Consider the following 23498-nt stretch of genomic DNA (forward strand, 5'->3'; position numbering starts at 1 on the left):
AGTCGCACGGTTGCAGAGCTCCAGGAGAGACTCCTTCCCCCTTCTTGGAGCCATGACGATAGTTTTGCGATGATTCCCGCCTAGAGAGTTGTATTGTAAACAATTGTAAGGTTGGGCGGGTCTTGGATTTCCCACCCAACCGGGAGAGTCAAATGCTAGGAAACGGTCAAGCAACACTCACGAGACACCTTCCTACGGAGGGGGGATAGAAGGGGCCTTTATCGTGGGCGAGCCCCTTCACCCGATGTCTGGCCGGGAGCCCGCGTGGCCAGGCTCCAGCAGGCATTTGCCAGTTCCATGTTTCTAGCTAACTCTCATTTGGAAGTTATGTCGTCTCGGCTGTGAGCGCACGGAACCTCCATCTGGGATCAAATGCTGAATGAGTGGTGAAAGTGATTCCTACACCTTTGATGCCAGTCACGGCTCCATAATTAGCTCCTGATTGACAGTACTAAATTGAAGGAGAAACATGGAGACCCCTCCTATAACAGCTAGTTAGGTCTATAGAGCAAAGCCAGTGGCTGCATGGTGAACGAGCCTCCGGCACTGTGAGCTCGACTAAACTCTGTCTGTTTTAATCAAGAGAGCTGGCGAGCCGCACGGTCGTTGCTGCATACTAACTAACGCTATCACCACGTGTGGCATCAAGACACTCCACTTCAGGTGTCTTGCCTCCAATCCAGTCGTCATACAACGCCGTAGGAGTCCACTGCACCAGGGATGATTACTGGCTTTCACGCATTGCCCCCGAGGCATTACATTAATACACTAAAGTAGAGTAGCCCCGGCGAGATAATAGTTAAGTCATGGCGCTATTGCCCAGCTGGCTCGTCTCGCTCGTCTTTCTTCATCGAAACAGTGGACCTTTTTAGCGGGAGCACGCTAACGGAGATACGACTCTCAGCAACATGTTGCTATTTCCTTTCCGTTGAAAGATCTGCCATGCGTATGCAAGTCAAGGAATTCGAAACAACAGGCTGCCGCTCATGGGCTGTCACGGTTAACTGCATTGACGGGACACACCACTGTAGTGCGCCAACGTCGAATCTGTAGCTTTGCAATAGCTTTGGGAAATTCACGTTTTGGTATTCTTCGCAACAGCAGCATCTAGACCTGAGCAGGGGATATGCCTCTTGAAATCAATAGATCGACTTCTAGCTTCCGGCGTGGTTTTTCGAGTCCATCGAGTTGGGACGGTCGAGAACGAGCTCTGCCTCTCTGTCCAGGAACCACACTGTCGCAATGTTCGTTCTGCACATGGCCAAGAGCAAAGCCCAGAGCTACCCTTACCGTTCTAAAGAACTCGTTCAGGGACCCGGCCTGTTGGGATGTCGAATCGGCAGCGCCGCATGAATTAAGTGCGCTCGCGCACGGCCGCGTCTCCTGCCCCTGATTCTTGACCGGGCCTATCACGGCTGGCGCCGCGCCGCGGCTAATACTGATAGCGGCGTCTAGTGCAAAAAGCAAATCCTGCTTTCAAACGTCCGGGGAACGAATGCTCTGCGTCCGTGTACTAATAGAACACTGTGCGATCCACTCCGTCCTCAATTCTCATCATCGTGCCTCTGTGCGCAAGCCACCACATGCCAATGTGCAGCTGACTGGCCAGGGTGCTTGTCACTTATCATCTCGGAAACGAGATGGGATCGAGACCCCAGCCCGTGATCATCTTCATCCCCGTGTCGCGCAGACTGTTGACATAATGACGGGCCCCATTCAAAGGACAGAAAAAGCAATAAATCTCCGAGTAACAGGCTCGCCAGCCACAGCGAACTTGCTTCGTCCCCGGACACAGCATTAGCTGACACATGTGTGGTGCATTGGTGCGAAGTCACTGGATTAAGAGCCTACTAGCCCTGGTCAAAAACGGTCATTCCGCCTCCACTCCCTCTCGTGATTGAGGAGTCGAGCCGTCAAAGCGAATTGTGGAAAAACTTGCATATTCAGTCCTCGCTTATTACAGGTGAAATCCATGCCTCCTGCGTCTTCAGCTGCAAGACTGCCGGTATTTAGCAGACATGGGTGTTTCCGGACACCAAATGTATTTAGTTTCGATGATGGCAGGTTAACCTAAAAAGTAACCAAGTAGCCCAGAAACGTTCATGAGCTCAGCATGGTAAAGCGATTTCCCTCGACCGGATCACAATCACAGGTAATAAGGCCATAACCAATTTTTATAGTCTTAATACAAGTGTCAACCTCACTTGTTCTTAGCTCGCATGGGATCCTATAGTTGGTGTCTGACACCTCTGTAAATGTCACTCATGTTCCTAAAGTGTGTGACTACGTTGCCTCCAGCACGATTTATTTGGCGATTTGCACGAAGTCTACGGTCTCCTGCACACGGACTCCAATGCTCTTGACAACAGTAACACTAAGGGATAGTATTCGTGATGAATAAAGCACTCACTACCGTTTTTACTACCAGTTTATATTTGATTCCGAGATGTAAGCTTGGTGGTAGATCTTCGCTACTTACGGGACCAAATCTTGGGCTCGTGATAACATTGATGGCGGTGGATTGATATCGCATGTTGCTGCGATTCTCAAAATTGTTATGTATCCGAACGTTGGTTTCAATATTGCACATACGTTTGGGGAAGTGGCTGGATGGGAGGGCTTGTTTCACGATATCTGTGTTGGGAATTCAAAATTCACAGCCTTACAGGATTGCGCAAATGATCATCGAGCGATTTGTCAGTCAGAAGGATCACACCCCATTGTGTAGCCGCGGGCAATCTGCATGATGATAGGCTCGATAGGCAAGCGAGCTGCAGGTGCAGTTGTGGGGATTGATGACTGATTGTCAATATTCTCACGGAATCCTCAACACCAACGTACGTACTAATATTCACATACAGCACTATGGCTTCTGAGCGTCGTCAATGGTCGGCTAACGTAAAGAATGATGCCCCCATAACTATCATGCAGTACTGTCCAGCTCGGCCTTACCTCGAGATATCCGTACCATCCAATGTTAAATCTATATCTCGTCTAACCATCATCACTGTGTCTCACGACCAAGGTCTGTATTTGTACCCCGTGTATCTCAAATGGGGATATTCACTCTAGTAGGTTTCAGCAATGATCAGGAGACGCTAGGTGGTACGTATGAACAGTCGTACACCTGGTTTGAAGCCAGCATCATTTCTCCGTCAAATCACGAGCGCAAACCGGCGCGGCTCGTGCAGCGGAATCGAAATGCATCTCCTGAACCATATCGACACGAGAATGTTCTAGATGCCAACAGCGCTAATCACGAGATTGTCGCTTGGTTATCTTCCATCCATGGTGGGGATACGATACAATTGATGCCACGCGCCGAGTTTCCAGCTTGGGTGAACTTCGTTCTGTCGGCGGAGATGCAAATAAGTGGACAACTGAAGCTTGAGAATACAACGGTATCAAGGGAAGTCATAGATTCTCCACTCAGCCCAGCGTCGTTCTACAGACCACTTTCACACAACTCAAAAGAAATACGCTTGCTGTCAATCAGCCCTGGACTTTTCGGCGATCCACTCAGCTGCTCTTTAGAAACTGTTTCTCTGAGGGATTCGAATCATATCAAGTTTGAGGCACTGTCTTATTGCTGGAGTACCTCTAATGATGGTCGTCCCATACATCTGAAAGTACGTCAGCCATCCGGCGACTACGAAAGCAACGAGTATGAAGTATTCATTACTTCCAATCTGTCTGATGCCTTGAGACATCTGCGACCAAAGACTGGCGCCCCTCGTGTCCTATGGGCGGATGCCCTGTGCATTAACCAACATAATCTTGGTGAACGATCTCACCAAGTCTCACTCATGAGAGCCATATATTCTGGGGCGGAGCAGGTTGTAGTCTGGTTGGGACCGTCAACTCCAGACAGCAAGCATTGTTTCCGTATCGTGCAGTCAATAGCAGCACGATATCAGTCACAATACCATGCATCAACGACGAGCCATGAGCGCGCCGATACTGAGCGGCTACACGAACCTATGGTTTTTCATGATTTATTGCCCTTTATGCATAGCTGGCAGCGCTGCGAATTCGCCTGGTTTCGTCGAACATGGGTGCTCCAGGAGGTTGCCAATGCGCAGGTCGCTGTTGTTCATTGCGGATTTGATGTACTTCCGTGGCCAGTTGTCGTACGTCTGGCAGACTGTGTTGTGAAAGCAAAGCAGCAGACCGAGTTGTTTCGATACACGCTCATGCCTCCTGTCTTTTCCAGACTGTTCGAAATTACGGAGAATGGACAAATAACCCGCTCAAACCCGCTTGGCATTCTTGAGGTTCTCTTGGAAGGTCAGGCGCTAGATGCGAGCGATCCGAGGGATAAGATTCTCGCGCTGTTACAATTTGGCGCCGAAACTAGCAGTATGCAAGATCTCAGTCCAGAGATCCGTCCCGACTACCGTAAATCGACGGCTCAAGTCTTTATCGACTTCACCAAGTGGTGGATCAGGACACACAAATCTCTCCGGATTCTCTCGGCTGTGCATACGGCACGCCACCGTGGTTGGCAGAGAATGTCTTCAACCCCACCACCGGATTTGAGCACCTTAGATCATCCATCATGGAGTTTTTGGGTTGGTGGAACATCTTCCTGGGCCAAAGCTACACTTGGACTGTCTAAAGGGAGCCCTTTTCGGGCTTCGAGCACGACATCCCTTGATATTAGCGTCCTTGATTCGTCTCCGGCAAATAGTAGTCTACTTCGATTAGTAGGCCACCGCGTCTGCACTGTAGGGGAAATACAGCCCTACCCATTGTTTGAAGTCGATGGCAGCATTGCGAGACTCCGTCCTCCATCTGAAATGCGAGATGCTTTCATATCCATATTCGATCCTGTGGGGACTATGAGAACTTGGATATGGGAGAGGGAAGACCACAAGCCGCGGCATCGACCTGGCGACAATGCTTGGTATCGAGATCATCTAATGACGCATTTTTTACCCGTTGAAGGCGGCCTGAGCCTGCCCTGTTATACGCCGTGCTATTTCAATAGCCAAAATACGAGCGGAGATGTGCAAGCCGGTCTCTGCCCTGACGGTACTAGGACGGGCGACATTGTTGTCATCTTGCATGGCGGCAAAGTCCCGTATATACTGCGTGAGAACAAATCTCGGAATGGAGAATCTCACAGCGAACATTCCACATTTCATGAGTTTGTGGGAGAATGTTACTTGGAAGGTGTCATGCATGGAGAGATCATGAGCCAGCTTACAACTGAGCCAGAAACCTTTGATATTACCTGAGCTAGTCACTGACGTATAAGATTACATTTTCAATAATGCCCGAGTACCGGACCAAGCGCTATGGGTAGAATTTGCTGGTTGTGGTATGGCTGTGTTGTGTTGTGTTACTGGTTAGCAGTAGCAGATAAACAAGAAACCTCAATGACCAATGATGTGTACGACCCAACGGACCGCGCCGTGATTGTGAAGATCTGGTGAGGACAAATGCCACTCGAGACGGGACTGTCTCGACTGCGAAGGGGGCTCGAGAGGGCTAAGCTTCGGGAGAAACACCTTAATCATTAGTGCCTGTTCTAGTACCTCGCTAGTTGGCTGTAGTGTTCTTTCAGCTACCACAATCTTCGTTTCTGGGTATTAAGGCGTGCTTATCTTAGCCTAGCATGAGGCTAGATCGGGTCTATCTAGATTCGCTGAAGTTACTGTAAGACTGTAGGTGATACTGGTGCGACTCGCTTGTGTCTAGGTCGTCTGGCCTGTCGAGGTAAGCGAGACTCAAAATCATCGATCGTCCTTCACGATAGGCAGGGCAAGTCTCACAGGTGGTGCTCATGGGGCCTAGCTTTTCACTGATTACCGTACAGGATTGCACAGCGTCATTAAATGACGGCATTGTAGATCTCGGGCTTACAGTGGATAATCACTTCTTCGAAGAGGATCCAGAAGGTGGGTTTGCGTTTGCAGGTGCCGGTTCCACATTGCTTTTATCAAAATTAGAAATTAAAGTCTGGTGGAGTGTCCGCAAAGATTACGCGGCGGCGCGTGGCCGCTGCGCGATATTTAGTTCGATAAGATGCAATCACCGTCCCACTTAGGGGGGGCAAAAAATTGGCTTTATCATTGGGATCGAACTTTGGTCGGAATGTGGAATTGCTGTGTCGGGGTCGCGCATGTCTCACTCTGAAAAGGGAGCTGTGGCTTGGAAAGGGATGCTTACGAAGGGACAGGGAATCCAGTCCTTCGCGGGACAACAGGAGCCTATAAGGCGTGACGTTTACCTGAAGTGCTTTTAAAAAAGAGAATCGTAACGTGGTCGTCCTCAATCACTGCTGGTTCGCGAAAATGGCAGCTCGATTTGTTGAATTCGCGAGTCGGAGGAGGTACCTGCTCGCAGCATCTGCGCTCCTATGCCTCGCCGCGCCAGCTCTTCTTTCTCAAGGACGCTCCGAAAGTATCACCTCTTCGATACTCACGATATCGTCACCTTTGAGAGATAAATTCGGCGGAAACAAGGTGCACCATGACGATGAGTACTTGGCCATATGCCTGTCTGTTCGAGATCAGGCGCCGGATCTTCCTGAATGGCTGCAACACCACTACTATAATATGGGCGTCAACAAATTCTATATAATGGATGATGGATCGAAGCCTCCAATGTCCGATTTCGTCGACTCCTACGGCATTCCGCGCGAAGCACTCGAGTTCCACTATTACGACGAGTCTCAGCGTGTCAACTATATGCAGGGCAAAGTATACGCAGAATGCAGTCAATTTGGCCAAAACAGCACATGGATGGCCTTTATCGATACCGACGAGTTTTTCGACGCTCCTGGCCCCGAGACTCTACGTGAGGTTCTTCAGACCTTTGAACCCATTCAAGCGATTGGCGCGATCGGCGTGAGTTGGCGCATGCACACATCGAACGGACAGCTCACGCGCGCCGACTCTGTGCTCAAAACGTACACGGAATGCATTGAAGATGATGACGAGCACGACGGCGAGAACACCGATAACAAGCATATCAAGTCAATCGTCCGCGTTAAGAATTTTGAGAGCATGGCGAATCCCCACAAGTTCAACTTGAAATACAATGCTTTGACCGTAGGAGAACACGGCGACCGGATAGATCACTATGCCTTCCGCAACCCTATCACGAGAGACAGATTATCGTTACATCACTATGCCGTGAAGAGCAAGGAGGAGTATGTTCAGAAGATGAACCGAGGCAACGGAATGACAGACCCTAAGGGCTGGGAATTTTGGAACCACGTGGAACAAGAAATGGCGCACGTCGACTGCCCCGAGATGACACGATGGGTTCACTGATAGGTATGAGGGCAAAGGGGCGTTCATGTGAGGAGCATTTTTTTGGGGGTCATTCAGACATGTCAGCTATCACGATATGCGTTCGGCGTGGGGGTTTTCTGGCACATTGTGCCCATCGAGGTTTATTGTTGTCTATTTCAGCATGTCGATAGAGGTTGCCGTTCACTAGATGATACGCCGCAGCCGTTATCGTTCATAATAAGAGAGTGGTTCGGTGGCACTCGCTCGCTTGGATTCATTCCATGATGGCGGGCAACATGTTCACTACCTAAAGATTGCCCTTGGCAAATCGTTGACTTCAACACTAGCTTAGTGCTGCATGACATGAAATGATGTGTTTGCCTTCTATCATGACCTGGGTCCTGGAACGCCGAATGGCAGATTTTCATACATCTCGACATCGGTCCCTTTTGTCTCAATATTCTCCAGGTCTAGATCCCACTTGTTCGGCACAGCTAGTCCTGCATCGAGATGATGCTTATTGAGCAAGACCGAAATGCCGTCTCGGAAGAGCCATGGGTCATTAGTCCTACGTTGCCAGGCCTCTAGGCGCGTCCTCAAATCCTCTAGCACCACGGTATGATCCAGATCCTTAATTAGGTTCTTTATTTCATCGGGATCCTCAACTAGATCATATAGTTCTTCAGGTGGCCGGAAAAAGTAATCCTTGAGAGGCCGTTTCCCGATTGTCTTTGGACTTACTTCCGCGTTTCGCACGTCTTCCCAGGTAAGTGAACCGTATATGTCATTTGCGAACGGGAAGTCAAGGCGCCAAGCAATATTCCTATGATACTTGTAGCGAGTTGTTCGAATATAACGCGTAGGCCAATAGTTAGTGGACTCGTGAAAAGTGTGTGAACCGAAGACATGGTCCCATTCTGGTAGCCTTTCCGTCGCACCGAGTATTTGGAGAAAGGATCTACCCGATCGCTCACTCTTGTTGAGGTCTTTCGCTGAGGGGCCCAGGGTCCATTCAAGTATGGTTGGAAGCACATCGACATAAGATACCAGATTAGGGTTGACTGACGGTGGCAGCGTTGGCTGCCTAATGATCAATGGCAAGCATATGCCAGCATCGTACAACGTCGTTTTTGAGTTCATAAACGGCGGGCCATTGTCGCTCATGAATATTACCAGGGTGTTTTCGGCATGGCCAGCTTTCTCTAATTCTTCGAGAATCATCCCAATACCCTGATCTAAACGGCTAATGGCTTCGGCATAATTTGCTAATTCCTGCCGAACGCCTGGGGTGTCTGATAGGAAACCAGGAATTACCATATCCTCTGGCCGATAGCTAGTGCGCTTCACCCTTGAGTCGACAGGCTCGTCATTGCCGAAACCACCTCGAGTGCGATCACGATGTGGATCGTGGTACCCTACTGTGAGCACAAACGGACGACTGTCCTTTTTGGAGACTTCAAAAAAGTCCGCTGCCCGGTCAGCCGTCCAGGAAACATCTCGTGTAAAGCTCTCTTCTCTTGATTCCCAGGGATAAATATCGGCGGGACCGACGTGGATCTTGCCGATAATACCAGTTCTGTAGCCATGATTCGAGAGTACGGCAGGAGCAGTCTCAATGTGTTCAAATGTCATAAAATGATGCTTCCCACTGTTCAGTCCGTACTGGCCATTTTGATGCGTATGCATCCCGGTGTAGATCGTTGAGCGGCTGCCACTACAGGAAGCTGTACTAGCAAATGCATTGTCAAAGCGGACACCATTTGCGGCAAGCTTGTCGATATTTGGAGTTTTGATATATGGACAACCGTAACAGCCAAGCTGCTTGCCGAGATCATCTGCGATAAGAAGGAGAACGTTTCTGGCAGCCATGATGCACTACAAAGGAGCGAGACAACGATACGCTTCTTACCACAGCGATGTTAGCCGTTGGAATTTCGTTTTATATTTTTAACGACGCTTATCGATATGCATGCAGGGATCCGGAAGGAGTTGTCCCTTATGGTACTCCAACCCCTGGCTTGGCGTGACTTTAGCAGCGATGTCGTGATCGAGTAAGCACCACATAAAATGCACAATCCCGTCGGAATTAACGAGCCAATTAGAGAGACCTTTGATAGGCTTCATGATCTTAGGAGGAAAGGGCCACGAAATCGTCCTCGTGCACTATTGTACTCTCCTTACAATAAATGACAGATTGCAGTCGTTGATGATCGCTTTAGCGAGCTGGCATTGTTCGAGGCAACGCGTATGCACAGCTCTATTGAAATCATGTTAAGTTGCAAGCGAACAATACAAATACTAATAAAAAATTGTTTAGCGTCGTGGTACCAATGGTTTCTACGGCACACCTAACGACTGATTTTGATTTATGATCTAAAATCTTCGTGTACTCTAACTTGAGTCTACTGTGCACAGGCACCTAGAATGTTCCCCAGTAGTGCTTATCATAATCCCCTTGCGGCTTCCATAGCGGGCTAGGGGTGTAAACGGGAATGGGTTGGTCCGCTGAAGTATGTTAGATCTGATGATAAATAAGTCATTGTACTTACTTCCGTATCCTGTATTTGGGACAGCCCAAGTTGGAGAAGGAGGAATGCTCCAGTCTGTAGGCGAGGCCGTTATAGTAAGAGTGCTTGTGTATGGCGTCGGTGTCTCGCCGACAGCTAATGATTTAATTCCATTGTTCGTGCCGTATGAATCATCACCGTGACCAAAAATATTGTTGACCTTGTTGACCACATAGGAATTTGACTCAGTCCAGATAGAAAACTCCTCAACGGTCACATTGACCGCAAAAGTGAGGTCATTGGCGGTTAGATATAGTGGCGGTCTTTGTACCCCGTTTGCGACAGACCCTATCAGAAAATGAGCTATCAGAGCATTCTGCAACGAAAAGCCAATCATGAATACCAGTGAAATTCTTGAACACTAGATTGCTTAGTGCCACTGATCCAGTGTCTGGAGTAAATGTGTTCTGCCAGTACTGGTTGATATCTAGACCATATAGTGAGGCCTTGGACCGAAAGTTTTCGAATGTAACATTTGTGACAAAACCTGAGCCGCCTGGGTATGTTTTGATAAAGGCTATGTTATTTCCCTGAATTATACTAATGTTTCTAGCGTGCTAGGGTCCGTCAGTACAAGTCACGTCCACATTAGGCACGACCTACAATATTCGCGATGGATGCGGAGACATTGAGACTACCAATGGAGATGCCAGATCCTGCCTGATTACAGACCAGATTCTCTACCAGAGCATGATTCGATGGACTCTTCACGGAGACACACTCGTCCCTGTTTGTCACCTAAACACTGTGAGAACAAGTATCTTAATGTGGAAACGATGGATCACCTCAATATCATGCACCCAATAATTTGTACCAACGACATCTACACCGCTGTTCAAAGTTAGTCATTGTCTTGTGATATCGATAGAAGAGCTCTTCAAATGTGCTTCAAGAGCAATTTCCATTCTCAGGTTGATTATTTGTCTTGGCTTCTCAAACTTGGTTGTAAGGAGGTAAAATCGATATCTAAAGACTTACTCATAAGAACCAAGGTTCGCACCTCTGATGGTCAAATGATACACTTCAAGGTTGACTGCAAAATCGAATACTATGTGAAATTTGGGGCTATCAACCAAGATCAAATCGTGTACGGATGCATTCGTCGGGGAGATCAGGCGGATCAAACGTGGCCGAACAGTGCTATGCTGGTCAGTATCTTGGCTCTTGATGACGCGATTTTCAAGAATCAGGCTTACTTATTCGAATTCCGGTATATATATCCCTGCCCTTGGAAAGCACCGTTGCCGGTAGAGGAGTAGAACTCAAAGTCGACCGCTATTACGTGTTAACATACCATGACATAGCAGGACGAGCAGTCTTGTGAGAGGGTGTCATCTCCTACCGTTTACTATAACGAGCCCATCTTGAAGAAACAAACCATCACCCTCTCCGTTAATTGTGTCGTTCAGAGGTTTGGCGCCTGCATATCCTTGCAGTATCAACTCACGATCTACTGTATAATTTCCGCCGTACGCAAGGGTAATGAGACCTTCGAGCTGAAAAGCCCAGTTGGTCGCGTTACTAAGGACGACGGATCGGTTCAGGAGATATTCCCCTTCCGGAACGACAAGTGTACTTCCAGGGTGATTCAGAACACATTCTTTGAAAGTTTGTTCCAGAGATCCAGCAATGTCTGTTGAGTTGTCGTTGAGGGCGCCATAATCCAAAATATTGCACGCGCGCTGCTTTTGGCTAATGTCAGTGGTAGGTCCTACTGGCCCAATCAACTGGCCAGCAGCCCACTCAGCAGAATGCAATAAGAATAGGTACGAAAGAAGCTTCATGGCTCAATAAGATAGGTATACCCGTTCTCACTGTTGGATGTATTGGTGGGAAAGCTCATAAAAGGCATTGACAAAAAAGGAAAAGACAGGATTTTGTACGGATTGTGCTGCTTAAACTCCTCTTAGATGATAGTAAGCTGAGTAGTAAATTGACAAGGATATGATTTCGTCATGGGGCATGGCTGTCCCAAATTGTTCCTAAGATCTCCACAATCCCCTTCTGCGCGAACGATGCTCAAAGTCAATGATTCGCGATCCGTGATCGTGCTTTGCCTCAAGGCTGATTAGTCACACAATGTAAATAGACTTCCAATCTGTTACTGCATAAAGTTGAAGTTTGAACCTACAATACTGAAAGATGGATCAAATCAAAGTCTTTGTTACGTGAAACTTGCTATCAGGGCTGGTTGTGAAATCAACCATAGGTTGAATCAAATTGATTGGTGGAAGCCGAGTATCCTTGACCACGGTTCATCACTTGCTTCCATGCACAAGCCCACAATGGCCCTGACTTTCGGGCCGCAAGCTCAATTCGATGGCCGCGCCCACGATTGCGAGATCATCGTCATGGCCAATGACGATGTATATGCCAAGCGCTTGGCTGACACTCAAGCATTCTCGGCAATGGTCAAGCATTAGCTAGTCTGTGCCATGAGCCGCACCATTAACGGTCGGTTAGAACTCACATATAATTGAGCAATATCACCAATCCGTTTAGGCGCGTGATAGAAGCATTGAGCTTGTACGTTGCCGGCAACAAATCCGAAAGTACTATGTACATCATCCTCGATATCGATCAAGCATAGCTAGCTTTAGAAAGGATGCTAATGCAACTAAAACCAATTTGCTTCTCACTATATGAGGAGCTAGGTTAATGGGTCTTGTTGCAGGAACGAGAAGAGAGGCAAGAGCATCCGATTTCGCTAGAATTGCGCCTTAATTCCAGGACTGAGCTGCCTGTATTGGTGGAACATCTTCTTACGCCATACTAACTCCGCCTCACCTCATGCCAAATATTCTTTGGCGGTCAGCAAAGCGGGTCGTTACACCAAACCCGAACGTCTGGATCAAGACGTATGTCTCAGCCGCATTCTACACTCTTCTTGAGAGCGTTCACCGATGACTGGCGTGTGACTTCTGTTGAGATGAACAAATTCTACATTAAATACGACCTTACGATGTACTACATAGTAGGAGCTGCAAGCTCTGGTAACCCTAGCAGACGACAACATGTCAGCCTGGAAGGGAATTCTAATTTGAGTCGCTGGGTCTTATGAACTCGAAAGAATGCACCACGTGTTACAGTACCAACCTGTCATACTGTGGCGCTATATGCGAAGGCGCATTTTAAAGAGATCAATTCCTGCCTTATCAGAATTGCAGACTCAGAAAGAAAGAACCACTAGTCTTGCCGATTACCAGTGAGAGCTATCATAAGGTGATAAATCCGATGAACCTGCAGCAGGCTACATCGGTTCAGTGCATGGTGCCTGCAGAGGGTCTTGCAGGATGCGAAATTCTCGAGAAACTCGATCGAATCTAATCGTGGTGGGTCATGGAATGGAGAAGGCTTCAGACAGGGGCTTATTCAACGCAACACGACCGGGTTGATGAAAGCCTGTTGAACCTGCGCGAATCGCTCATCCTACAATCAGTTCATAATTAAACACGTGTCGAATTCAAGGCCATCTGCTGTCCACGATGTGATTGACACGGCCATGTTATGCCAATAACGCTGTCGATAAAGCCTTCGTCTGTTGTGGCCGCGGGCTCCCTTATCTGTGACCCATGGAGTTCCTAGTGTGCTCATCGAAGCTACGGATTGCGACATCTGCATGGCCATCCACAATCAACACCAACCAACACACTCGGATGACCATTATAGCGAAGATTCCGAAGCTAACAAAAAGTCTGCAGACTGACAAGGTACAGCAAAATGAAATTTATCAGACTGAACACTTTCTATGAGAATTTCCGTCGGATGCACGGCATTAAGAAAGGACCAGCAAATCTGACGGGCCCTCATTGATCATTACCCGTACCTTAGCTCATAACATCAATAATATCTTGGATTACGTTCGAGGTCTTCCCTGTTTTATCTACTGCGTAAGACGATAATTCGGATTATATATTTTAGACTACCTCGAGTTGCACCTACTAAACGGGCCTCACATCTCACTATTCATCAAGTAGATCTACCAGAGATTCAGCCATCAATATGGGCGCAACGTCGGAGATCACGTCGCAAACAAGGACTAGTAGCGCCTCAGATCTAGGAGATGCTGTCGATAAGGGAGCGGACAGTACGAAGTGTGAGATCACTGCCACTGGCCCTAGTGACCTCGTTGAGCCTGAGGACCCGAGCAATCCCCCTGGTCTTTGGGAAGCTCTTACATCCAAGAAAAGCCCTCGGGACTTAGACGCGGTCGCTACAGTCAGAAGCGTGTACGATGATCCAGCTCTTGCACAGTTCTACCAGCCTCACAGCGGGTACGAAAATTTACATCGATTCGATCCTGCTGAGCGATGGACCTATCGCGAAGAACGATCTGTCAAACGAAAGACTGACTGGAAAATCTTCCTCTGGATTCTTGTGATGTTCTTCGGACTCAACATTGATAGAGGAAATCTCGGCAATGCAGTGGCGGACAATCTTCTTGGTGATTTGAACATCAACACAAACGACTACAACAACGCCCAGAATATGTATCGTGTGGGATTTCTGATTGCTGAGATTCCCTCTCAGATGATTGGCAAATGGCTGGGTCCAGACAGATGGATTCCTGTGCAAATAATTCTTTGGAGCTTTGCATCTGGGGGTCAATTTTTCATGCATAACCGCGCTGGCTTTTTCGCCTGCCGCTTCTTCATTGGCTTATTTATGGGAGGCTTCATCCCAGACTCCATTTTGTATCTGTCATACTTCTACAAGAAGAGCGAGATGCCAATCCGGCTGGCATTCTTCTGGTTTGTCGATTCTATGTCCGGTGTTATCGCGTCTTTCATCGCTTATGGGGTTTTGCATATGCGTGGCGTTGCAGACAGGGCCGGATGGAGATGGCTTTTCCTGATTGAAGCTCTGATCAGCCTTGTCATTGGCGTTTTGAGTTTTCTCTTTTTGGTACCTGGACCTAGTCAAACAAAGACATGGTGGAATCCGAAAGGGTACTTCACTGAGCGGGAAGAGAAGATTATCGTAAACCGAGTGCTGAGGGACGACCCTTCGAAGGGCGACATGCACAACCGACAGCCAATCACTCTGCCAATGCTCTGGCGCAGTCTGAAGGACTATGACCTGTGGCCGATCTACGTAATTGGCATACTCTTCGAGATTCCGACATCTCCGCCAAAGACTTACTTGACCCTCTCCTTGAAAGCCATCGGATTCAACACGTTCGAGGTCACCCTTTTAGGAATTCCAGTCACAGTTTTCGCGTCTCTGAATCTTCTTTGGATCAGCTACTTGACGGAGCGGTTTCATCAAATTTCTGTCATTGGTGTACTGTCTCAACTCTGGACGCTACCTCTCCTCATCATTCAGTATACTTCGGGAACAAGTCTGAAAGCAAACCCTTGGGGTCAATACGCTCTGACTTTCATCTTACTAGGTTGGCCCTCAATGCATGCTGCACACGTCTCTTGGTGTTCGCGACTCAGCAATGCGGTTCGCACACGTGCTGTGAGCGCTGCGCTCTACAACATCACCATTCAACTATCGGGAATAGCGTCTTCTAACATCTATCGAGAAGATGACAAGCCTCTGTATCGAAGAGGAAATTCGCAGCTCATCGCCATTAACGTAGCGACGATAGCAGCTTACATCTTGGCAAAGGCTTATTATGTTCGTAGAAACAAGCAAAAGCGAGAACAGTGGGAAGGGATGACAACGGAAGAGAAAGCCCAATATCTCGAGAAGAATGAGAATCTCGGAAACAAAAGGCTTGACTTCTTTTTCGACAGTTAGAGAGAAGGCGTGAACAATTCAGACACCGGGAATCCTTTCTTAATGTTCGAGAAGCAATGGGAAATGGCATCTGGTTGATGGTCGCCTGCCAAGTAGCTAGAAATGATAGACGGAACTTTTTCAAATCTGAGGCAAAGATAAAGATGTGTATCTGTGACGCACCTCTATAGCTAGCACATGAAATTCCACATAGTAAATGCCACTGATATGGCAGCGGTTTTAATGAATCGATAAGTATTTTGATCAATTGAGATACTGAAAAAGACACATCGTGATCTGACGACAATATTGATGATGCTAATCTCGTCGTACTGTTGTTACCAATCAGTAGTGCTATAGGAAATGGCTCCTAGTTAGCGCAATGATCAACAGAGGACAGTGCTCAACACCCCCAGACAGTCGCCTGGTCCACGCACAAAATGCCATCTCTAATCGCACCGCTTATTTCTCAAATCATCTGAAGACAGTACCAGGAATTCGTAATTCTGCTTCAAAAAATGGATGGAGCATCGCTACGTCAGTTCTGACGCTGGGCGACACCATTTCCTTGCTAGATAGTGTTGGCTGGCGAATCAAGTTACCCGAAGTGACGTCGATCAGTGTGGCAACACGAATCATCAGCCACACCAACCCAAAGGTTGCATCACAACCATGCAATCCTTCCCACTGTAAAGACAAGTGGCTCAAGCGTTTTATCGTTACGGGAAATATAAAACATCGCATTCTATCTTACACACGATCGATGCGACAAGTCGTATTTAATTTTCTTCAGTCATACAAGTTGCACCACGCTCCCACGCGCTATCCTAAGCTTTTATCTACCAAAAGAACGAAAGCCTATTGCCCAATATGTCTGGCCTTCTCGGGAATGATAAGAAAGACCAGGAGTCTGGTCTCACAGGAGCCGCGAAGACTGGAACATCGACACTCGGTAACACAGTCGGAGGACTCACAAACACTGTGGGGGGAATAGTTGGAGGTGCTGGACGCGGTTTGGGCGAAACCGTGTCTGGGGCAACGTAAGTGAGGTTTTCCGTTATATTGCACACCCGTAGGTTATCTGGTCGCACTCGACTACAAGGCTATGGGATGTTTATCTTGTAAATAACATTATGAGCTCGTTCATGCATGACTGGAGATCCTCGACCAGCTAACATTGAACGCGGTAGTGGTGATATCGGAAAACCAGTCGGTGATGGAGTTACAAATGTTGGTAACACTGTCGAAGGAGCTGGACAGGGGGTTGCCCAGAGTGCCAAGGATGCAGGCCAATGGAAGACTACCTAGAGCCGAAAAGAATGCCCAGCTGTAATGTGAAATGAGGTGGTTATCCCGTCAGACCACGATAAGGTGGCGTGGGACACAGTGATCTAGGCGGAGAAACCTCGATAATCTTTGTGTCTAAGGTAATTGAATCCTGATTGGGGTCCTGAATGAAAGCGACCAATGTGCGATATTTGACAACTGTCTGCCGTATTGGCAAATGCATTTTCATATCAATAAGAGCCAAAGCTTTCGCCAGAGCAGACCAAGGACTGAGATGTGGAGAATCTTTAACGCTTGTCAGAAAATATGAGGGTTCGTCAGGTCTCTTGGCGGGAAGATCTCATGTTAGTCTCTCGAGACCTCCCGAGAGTATGCCCAGTCGAGGCGGCCTCAAGTCACAAATCCGCATCTCCATACCCCCAGCTAATCGCTCAGATTAGGCTTAGGGGGAAAGTTTCGCAGCTTGTTACAGATACCGACCTGCAGCTTAATCTATTCCAGCGCTTGACTAGGTACCTACAGTCACCGTTATCCCAAGAAGGCCACCCCTCACCGCCCACTCCGCCAAGTTTGCCTCTTTATTACCTTTGACAACCTTTCGATCTTCCGCGCCGCTTCCCGAGTTCTGACCAACCGACCGCTTGACTCCCTACTACACCTCCTTCGTCTCCCAAGCTAATCCACCTTACCACCATGTCTATCGATCAAGCCGAGAAATCTGCCGACGCGCTTACTGTAGCGGATTACCAGGCAAAATTTGACGAGATCTCGGCAATTCGTCAGGCTGCGAAGCACGACTGGTCCATGTCCAACGAGCAGAAGCGGCAGATAGCTCGCGAGTTCAGTGCCGCTAGGGAGGACCTCCGAGCTGCGGCGCAGTCATCGTCCACCGCCCCCGAACGTGGCTAGCTACGGTATCCTATCCGTAGTTGAGGCTACAGCTGTAATTCTTACAGATACTGGAAGAAACGGAAGGAGACGAAATTTGGCCATCGGACTAGCAGAATCAACAAACAAGGTGCAAAGCTGCAGAAGGATCTGAGGGAATGCTTGGAGGGCCTGGCTCCGTTTGGCTGGATCCGCAAGGCTGCTGGATTAGCGGAGCTATGCATTCCAGGAGGCATAGGAAGGAGCCAGCCCTTCACATCAATTGAAGTATGGTTGTCCCTGTTCTATCCAAGCATCTGAGTAGAACTCTGCCTGGTTGGGTCATGGCGAGATGCCATAGACATTGCAGATCAGATCGCCTGGGAGATCAATCAAGGCTGTATCGAACGGACTGCTAGATGGCATGGCCAGTCATGCAGCAGGACTTCTGTCGAGCTTAGGTCGAATCTAGTATCATACTTGTGATTTATTGATGTAGCCGAGCAGTGAGCGTCATTATTTATGGTAGCGACTTTTCAATCACACCTGCATTCACACCTGCAGCTCATGTTGCTAACTTGGCACAATCGATGAATGAGGAACCACCACAGGTATTCTCCTTGGATTCTGCTCAGGCAGCGATTTACAGGGCAAACTCCGAGCGTCTCCTAAATAAGAATCCAGCAACAGCAAGGAGGCAGGGCGGTAGACATCGGGATGCCTTTTTCTTCCCAAGGGTATGGCCTCGTCATTAATAACAGTTGTTATGTTTCTGGCACTCATTCTATTAGATAATGATGAATCCCTTTTGGCTAGATAGGTCCCTGTACGATAACATATTATTCTTCAGCTTCAATTTCCTTCAAGGCTGACAACTGTAGTTTGTGCGTGACTGAAGGTCCTAACACCGGTCCTGATAATCCTCAATTTTGATGGACAATTGGGATCCGGACATGCAATGAGTGCATCTGTTGTCATCCAATCATGGTCGTGTGTCATACGCTGCTTAGCTGCTAGGAGTGGAAGTACCGATGCTGCACGAAATCAGTATTGGGCACACCTGAACAATATTGTCTCTCAAGGTTCTCTTAGGATTGATAACCCGGGAGCTCTCACCAAGGCTGTAAATGCTAATTCCCTGTCCAGGTGGGAGATACATCATCTCGCCCTCAAGTGTGAAGTAGTCGCCAGGTCGCGCACCGCAAAAGATCTTCTCGCCAGACGGACATACAACTTCAACCTTGAGGTCGTATAATTCGAACGAGTCACTCGCGGCCATTGTCAAGGATTCTTAGAATTCTTCGTAAGCAATGGGCTTGATGGAAGATCTCGTCGCCCTGCGGATTCAATGCCTTACATACTCCAGTCTTCAATGTCCGTCGCCCAGAGACTGAATCGTCGGCCCGTCCGTTTCGTCGATCGGAACAAGAACGGAAGTTCGGATGGGCTACACGCGACCTCGTTGTTTGATTTGGTGAATCTCCGCAGTTCCAGTACCTTTTTGGGCATCGGTGGGGGGAGGCTCTGTGTGAATTGCAGTGTCGGAAGTAGGGTGGAGCGCGCTATGGCACCCTAAGCAAAACATGAGTTGATAAGCCCCAGCCCGGACGGTTGGGCTCCGATGGCGCAAAAGACAATCACCTCCAACGCGAGCATGCCTCTGCAGTGCCAGATTCAATCTTGTACTCAAGAAAAATAGGCCATCACCTTCAGCTACAGACGCAATACATCATGGGTGGGCACGTGTCAGTGCACACAGATGCAATTCATATCAGCACATTCATTGACGTGGCAGCAGGAACATGATGGACGATGTCCTCATCTCAAATCGTGAGGGCTCTATCAACTGATGGATAAAGTTGTAAGCTGATTGGCCCCAGTCCCCCCGGCCTACCTAAGATCGGCTCTCAGGACTCTCGTTTCTCAGGGGGCTGTTACTCAACAACCGTTCGTGCAGCACATTCGCACACGTCTCCAGCAGTCTTGGCCCAACTACACCGACCCCAGTATTCTCTTTTCCGAACCGGGCTCTGTTTCGCCACAGTGTCTCGAATATCTTGCTTTGACACGATGTCTATTCTCGTCGAAAATGGCAAAAGAAGCCATTCCTTAGTTGGTCACCTGGGAGCTGTTTGAGGAAGATGACAGCTGATGAAGTTAGCCTGGTTCATTTCATCAAGTCCATTCAGGGTGCTTCAGCCTCTTGGGCTGATGACTCAGATATGGCAAAAATGTTCGACAAGTTCGGCGGCGATGTTGTTCAATCAGTTCAGGCGTTGAAGGAGTCGGCTCCTGACAGGACTACAGATTTTCAAGCCTCACTTCAAGACTTACTTCGAAGCTTCTACCAGAACCAACAATACTGTCAAGAGCACGGCCTTTCTTACCCATTCAAGCGGCCAGAGAGACAAGTAAAAGATGTGGTAACATATCTATTCCCTGAGAGTGTCGAAAGTCAAAGAAACTCAAGCACACGACCTTCACTCGACCTAGCATTATTACCCTTGCCATCTCTTGAAACGTTCGCCATTGGACCATACAATATGCCGCGGCTTTTCAATGGATTTTGGCAGCTGTCGTCTCCAGCATGGGGCTCAGGCTCCGCAACCGAGCAAGAAAATGCCTTAGTGCGCCTAGTTGAGGCAGGCCTTGTTGCTGCAGACATGGCGGACCACTACGTATAACGCCCTCCCCACAGCATGGCAAATCTTATACTTACTCAAGATTTGTAGGGCGATGCAGAACTGATTTACGGCGAGTTACGCAACAGACTTAGAGCGGATCTGAGAAGCAAAATATATGCTGCGACCAAGTGGTGTATTTTCAAGCCCCTCGAACAACCTGTTACAACGGAATGGGTGTTAGCTGCTGTGAGAGAGAGATGTAGAAGGCTGGGAGGACGTGTTGAACTGCTCCAATTCCACTGGTACGATGTAAGTTCTAATTGACACTTCCTCTCAGGACTTCGCGCTCTAATTAACAAACATGACAGTACGAGTCTAAAGAATACCTCGATATCTTGGCAAAGCTTGTTGGTATCACTAAATCGCATCCGAATCTGGTATCGACCATTGGGCTTTGCAACTTCGATTCCAACCATACAGAGGAAGTCTGTCAATACCTCCAAGAAAATCTCGGAGAAGTTGGAATTGTCTCAAACCAAGTCCAGGTAAATACCTATTCATATCTTGAGCCTCCCTACCGACTAACAACCTAGTTCTCTCTTTTTGATGCAAGGCCACTCAAGAAAATGACGGCTGTCTGTGACAAATACGGGTTGAAGTTATTGACATACGGATCGTTTGTGAGTTTTGGTCCTTGTAATTGCGTTAACCGGACTGACAGCAAGTTTCAGTGTGGTGGTTTCCTCTCAAATAGATGGTTAAATCAGCCTGTGCCCGAGATTTATTCCGATATAAGCCCCCTTACACCATCACAGCGCAAGTATCTGGACATGATTCTCACATGGGGAACCTGGAATGAGTTTCAAGCTCTTTTAACTACACTCTCTGACATTGCTACCAAGCATGAAGTCTCGCTGACAAATGTAGCAATACGCTGGGTCCTTCAGCAAAATGCTGTGGGTGCAGTCATTGTGGGAACCCGACTTGGTGTTTCAAATCGAGGCGAGGAGAATCTCAAAGCTTTTGGATGGGGGCTCAATGAAGAAGATATCTTGAAAATAAATAAATTGGCATTGGGATCGGCAGGAAGCAAAGTGGATGGCGTCTTTGCGAAGTTAGGTGATTGTGGTAATGAATATCGAGCGATGCACTGATCATGGTTGACCTAATCATGTTGATGCTTCGGAAGTAAATAGAAAAGCACATAGAGAAACAGCTAGGCACTCTTTACCATCTCTATTTTGGAGATCTTGGTGTACACGGGACATAGGCTCCTGAATGAGGTCTTTTTCAACATGAAGAATCGTGGATCGAGTATAAATATGCTGAGCGCGAGTCAGAGAAACCGTATATTCTCTTTCTTGTAGTCTTAGGAGTCTTAGGCCAGGTTGCCTAAACGCAAGCCGACGATGTTGAATTTGAGGAAGTATGGATCCTCGTCAATTCTCTTGCGAAGTTCTCCTGTCTTTAGCTCCTCGATATCCCAGGCAGCCCAGACGAACCTACCATGCAGGAAGCGTGCTTCGGGTGATGCCGCCCATACCGCGTAGCTACCTGGAAGAGCATCTGCCACACGCGAGTCAGCAAAACCACTCATTATAAAAAACGCTATCAAGAGAATAAACGCGCGAATTTTGACGTAAGCCTTAAAGAACTCACCATCGGCAAAAGGAAGCGATTCTCGAGTATATGCTGTGGGCTCCCATCCCTTACTCCAGATCAGTCCTGGATGAAAACTGACAATTTGCATCTTCTCTGGCGGAATTTCCGTCGCAAGAACCTGAGCAACGACGCTCCCTGCATTCTTCGTCATTCCATATGGGAAGCGGCCTGCGGCAGATCTGCCTTCGAAGTAGTGGGAAGCCTGGGTCGCAACATTGATGAAAGCCTAGGATGGTCAGTATTGAATTAAGCCCAGAACACGATTAAATGGAAGCAAGAGCCGTTCTGGAAGTAGGTAAACAGACCTTAGACCTATCGCCGCCCTGCTTGTAGAGTTTCTCTGCAAGGAAGAGTGGTGCCTTGACATTTGCCTCATATAGTGACCACACATATTCAGCTCCAACATCCATCAGAGAGCCAACATTGTCGGAAAACTTGGCCGCGTTTGATACAAGTACGTCAACTACCACACCCTTATCCTTGAAGCCATCCCATAGCGCATCAATGCTTTTGGGGTTGGTAATATCGCATGCATGTCCAATTATATAGGTGTCTAAGCCGAGCTTCTTCGCCGCCGCCTTGAGCTCATCGGATGCCTCAGAAAGCTTTTCAGGGCGACGGCCAACGATAATTACGGTCGATACTGATGCCTTTACGAAGGCATGGGCAATAGCGAGACCGATTCCCGTTCCGCCGCCGGTGATAAGCACGGTCTTGCCAGCTTGAGAAAGCTCGGGGCGAGTAGGGTCAACAGTGGGATAAACGCTGGTGTGAAGGGCCTTGGTGACGTTTGTCAAGTAAAGTTCCTCGACATTTTCCATCTTGCAAGTACGGTGCAGGTGACAAAAATTGGGAGAGAGTAATTGAAGCTTGCAAGCCAGGATGTCAGGGGGTGTTTTTCGAGCAGAGTCGATATGTCTACGAGGTGACTTGTAGACGTCTTTATACCTCTCGCAAAGACCTAGAATGCCATGTCTCTCCTAGATTCGGAAACGCTTGAATCAACTTTCTATTGCATAGCAGGCTATCGAATTGAGCATGTCTTCCGCAGGAACCCGTCGAGAACAGCCTGCAGCGTCGGACTTGTTTCATATTTCCGTCTGAGTTTCCAGGTGTATGCTTTTGAATTTGTCTTCAAAAAGGAATAGTCCACTATGGTGTTCGCCTCTACGTGCGAATGTCTACATCATGGGCTTCTGGCGGTGGCAGGCGGATGCTATCCCTTTTAGGCAATGCCTTTCCGCAAAAGTGGGTCCCTCGCTTCCGTTGGCCACGGCTCCGTCCCCGGGCTGACAAATTAGACGGCCGAGTCATTCGCTAGGGTCAACCCGGACCTTATTCCATCATTCATTCTTGATCCCTGTCCGACCTCAGAAGACAGCCGCATCTGTCCTCTCTGATGAGGCGCATCCACCAGCAAACCGGCCATGGCGCTGTCAGCTCTAGTTGATAGAAAAGCCTGCATTGTATGCGCCAAGGCTAAACGGAAATGTGGCAAGGAAACTCCCCGCTGCAGCCGT

General features: G+C 48.2%; 2 protein-coding genes across 2 annotated transcripts; one reads left to right on the forward strand and one right to left on the reverse strand.

Annotated features, from left to right (window-relative positions):
- Nucleotides 1-6587: 6587 nt before the first annotated feature.
- UCRPA7_1163 (putative upf0392 protein) lies at nucleotides 6588-7283 on the forward strand (the record flags this gene model as incomplete). Its single annotated transcript, XM_007913750.1, has 1 exon — nucleotides 6588-7283. The coding sequence occupies one exon, from the start codon at nucleotides 6588-6590 to the stop codon at nucleotides 7281-7283; it is 696 nt and encodes a 231-aa protein (XP_007911941.1).
- A 14411-nt stretch (nucleotides 7284-21694) lies between these two features.
- On the reverse strand, nucleotides 21695-22799 carry UCRPA7_1164 (putative short chain dehydrogenase protein; the record flags this gene model as incomplete). The annotated part of the gene is made up of 3 exons (XM_007913751.1): nucleotides 21695-21882; nucleotides 21976-22204; nucleotides 22284-22799. 3 exons carry the CDS (start codon nucleotides 22797-22799, stop codon nucleotides 21695-21697), a joined length of 933 nt encoding a protein of 310 aa, XP_007911942.1.
- Between the last annotated feature and the right edge of the window lie 699 nt (nucleotides 22800-23498).

Source organism: Phaeoacremonium minimum, assembly GCF_000392275.1.
Source record: "Phaeoacremonium minimum UCRPA7 unplaced genomic scaffold PA7_03_scaffold_62, whole genome shotgun sequence".
Lineage (NCBI taxonomy): Eukaryota > Fungi > Ascomycota > Sordariomycetes > Togniniales > Togniniaceae > Phaeoacremonium > Phaeoacremonium minimum.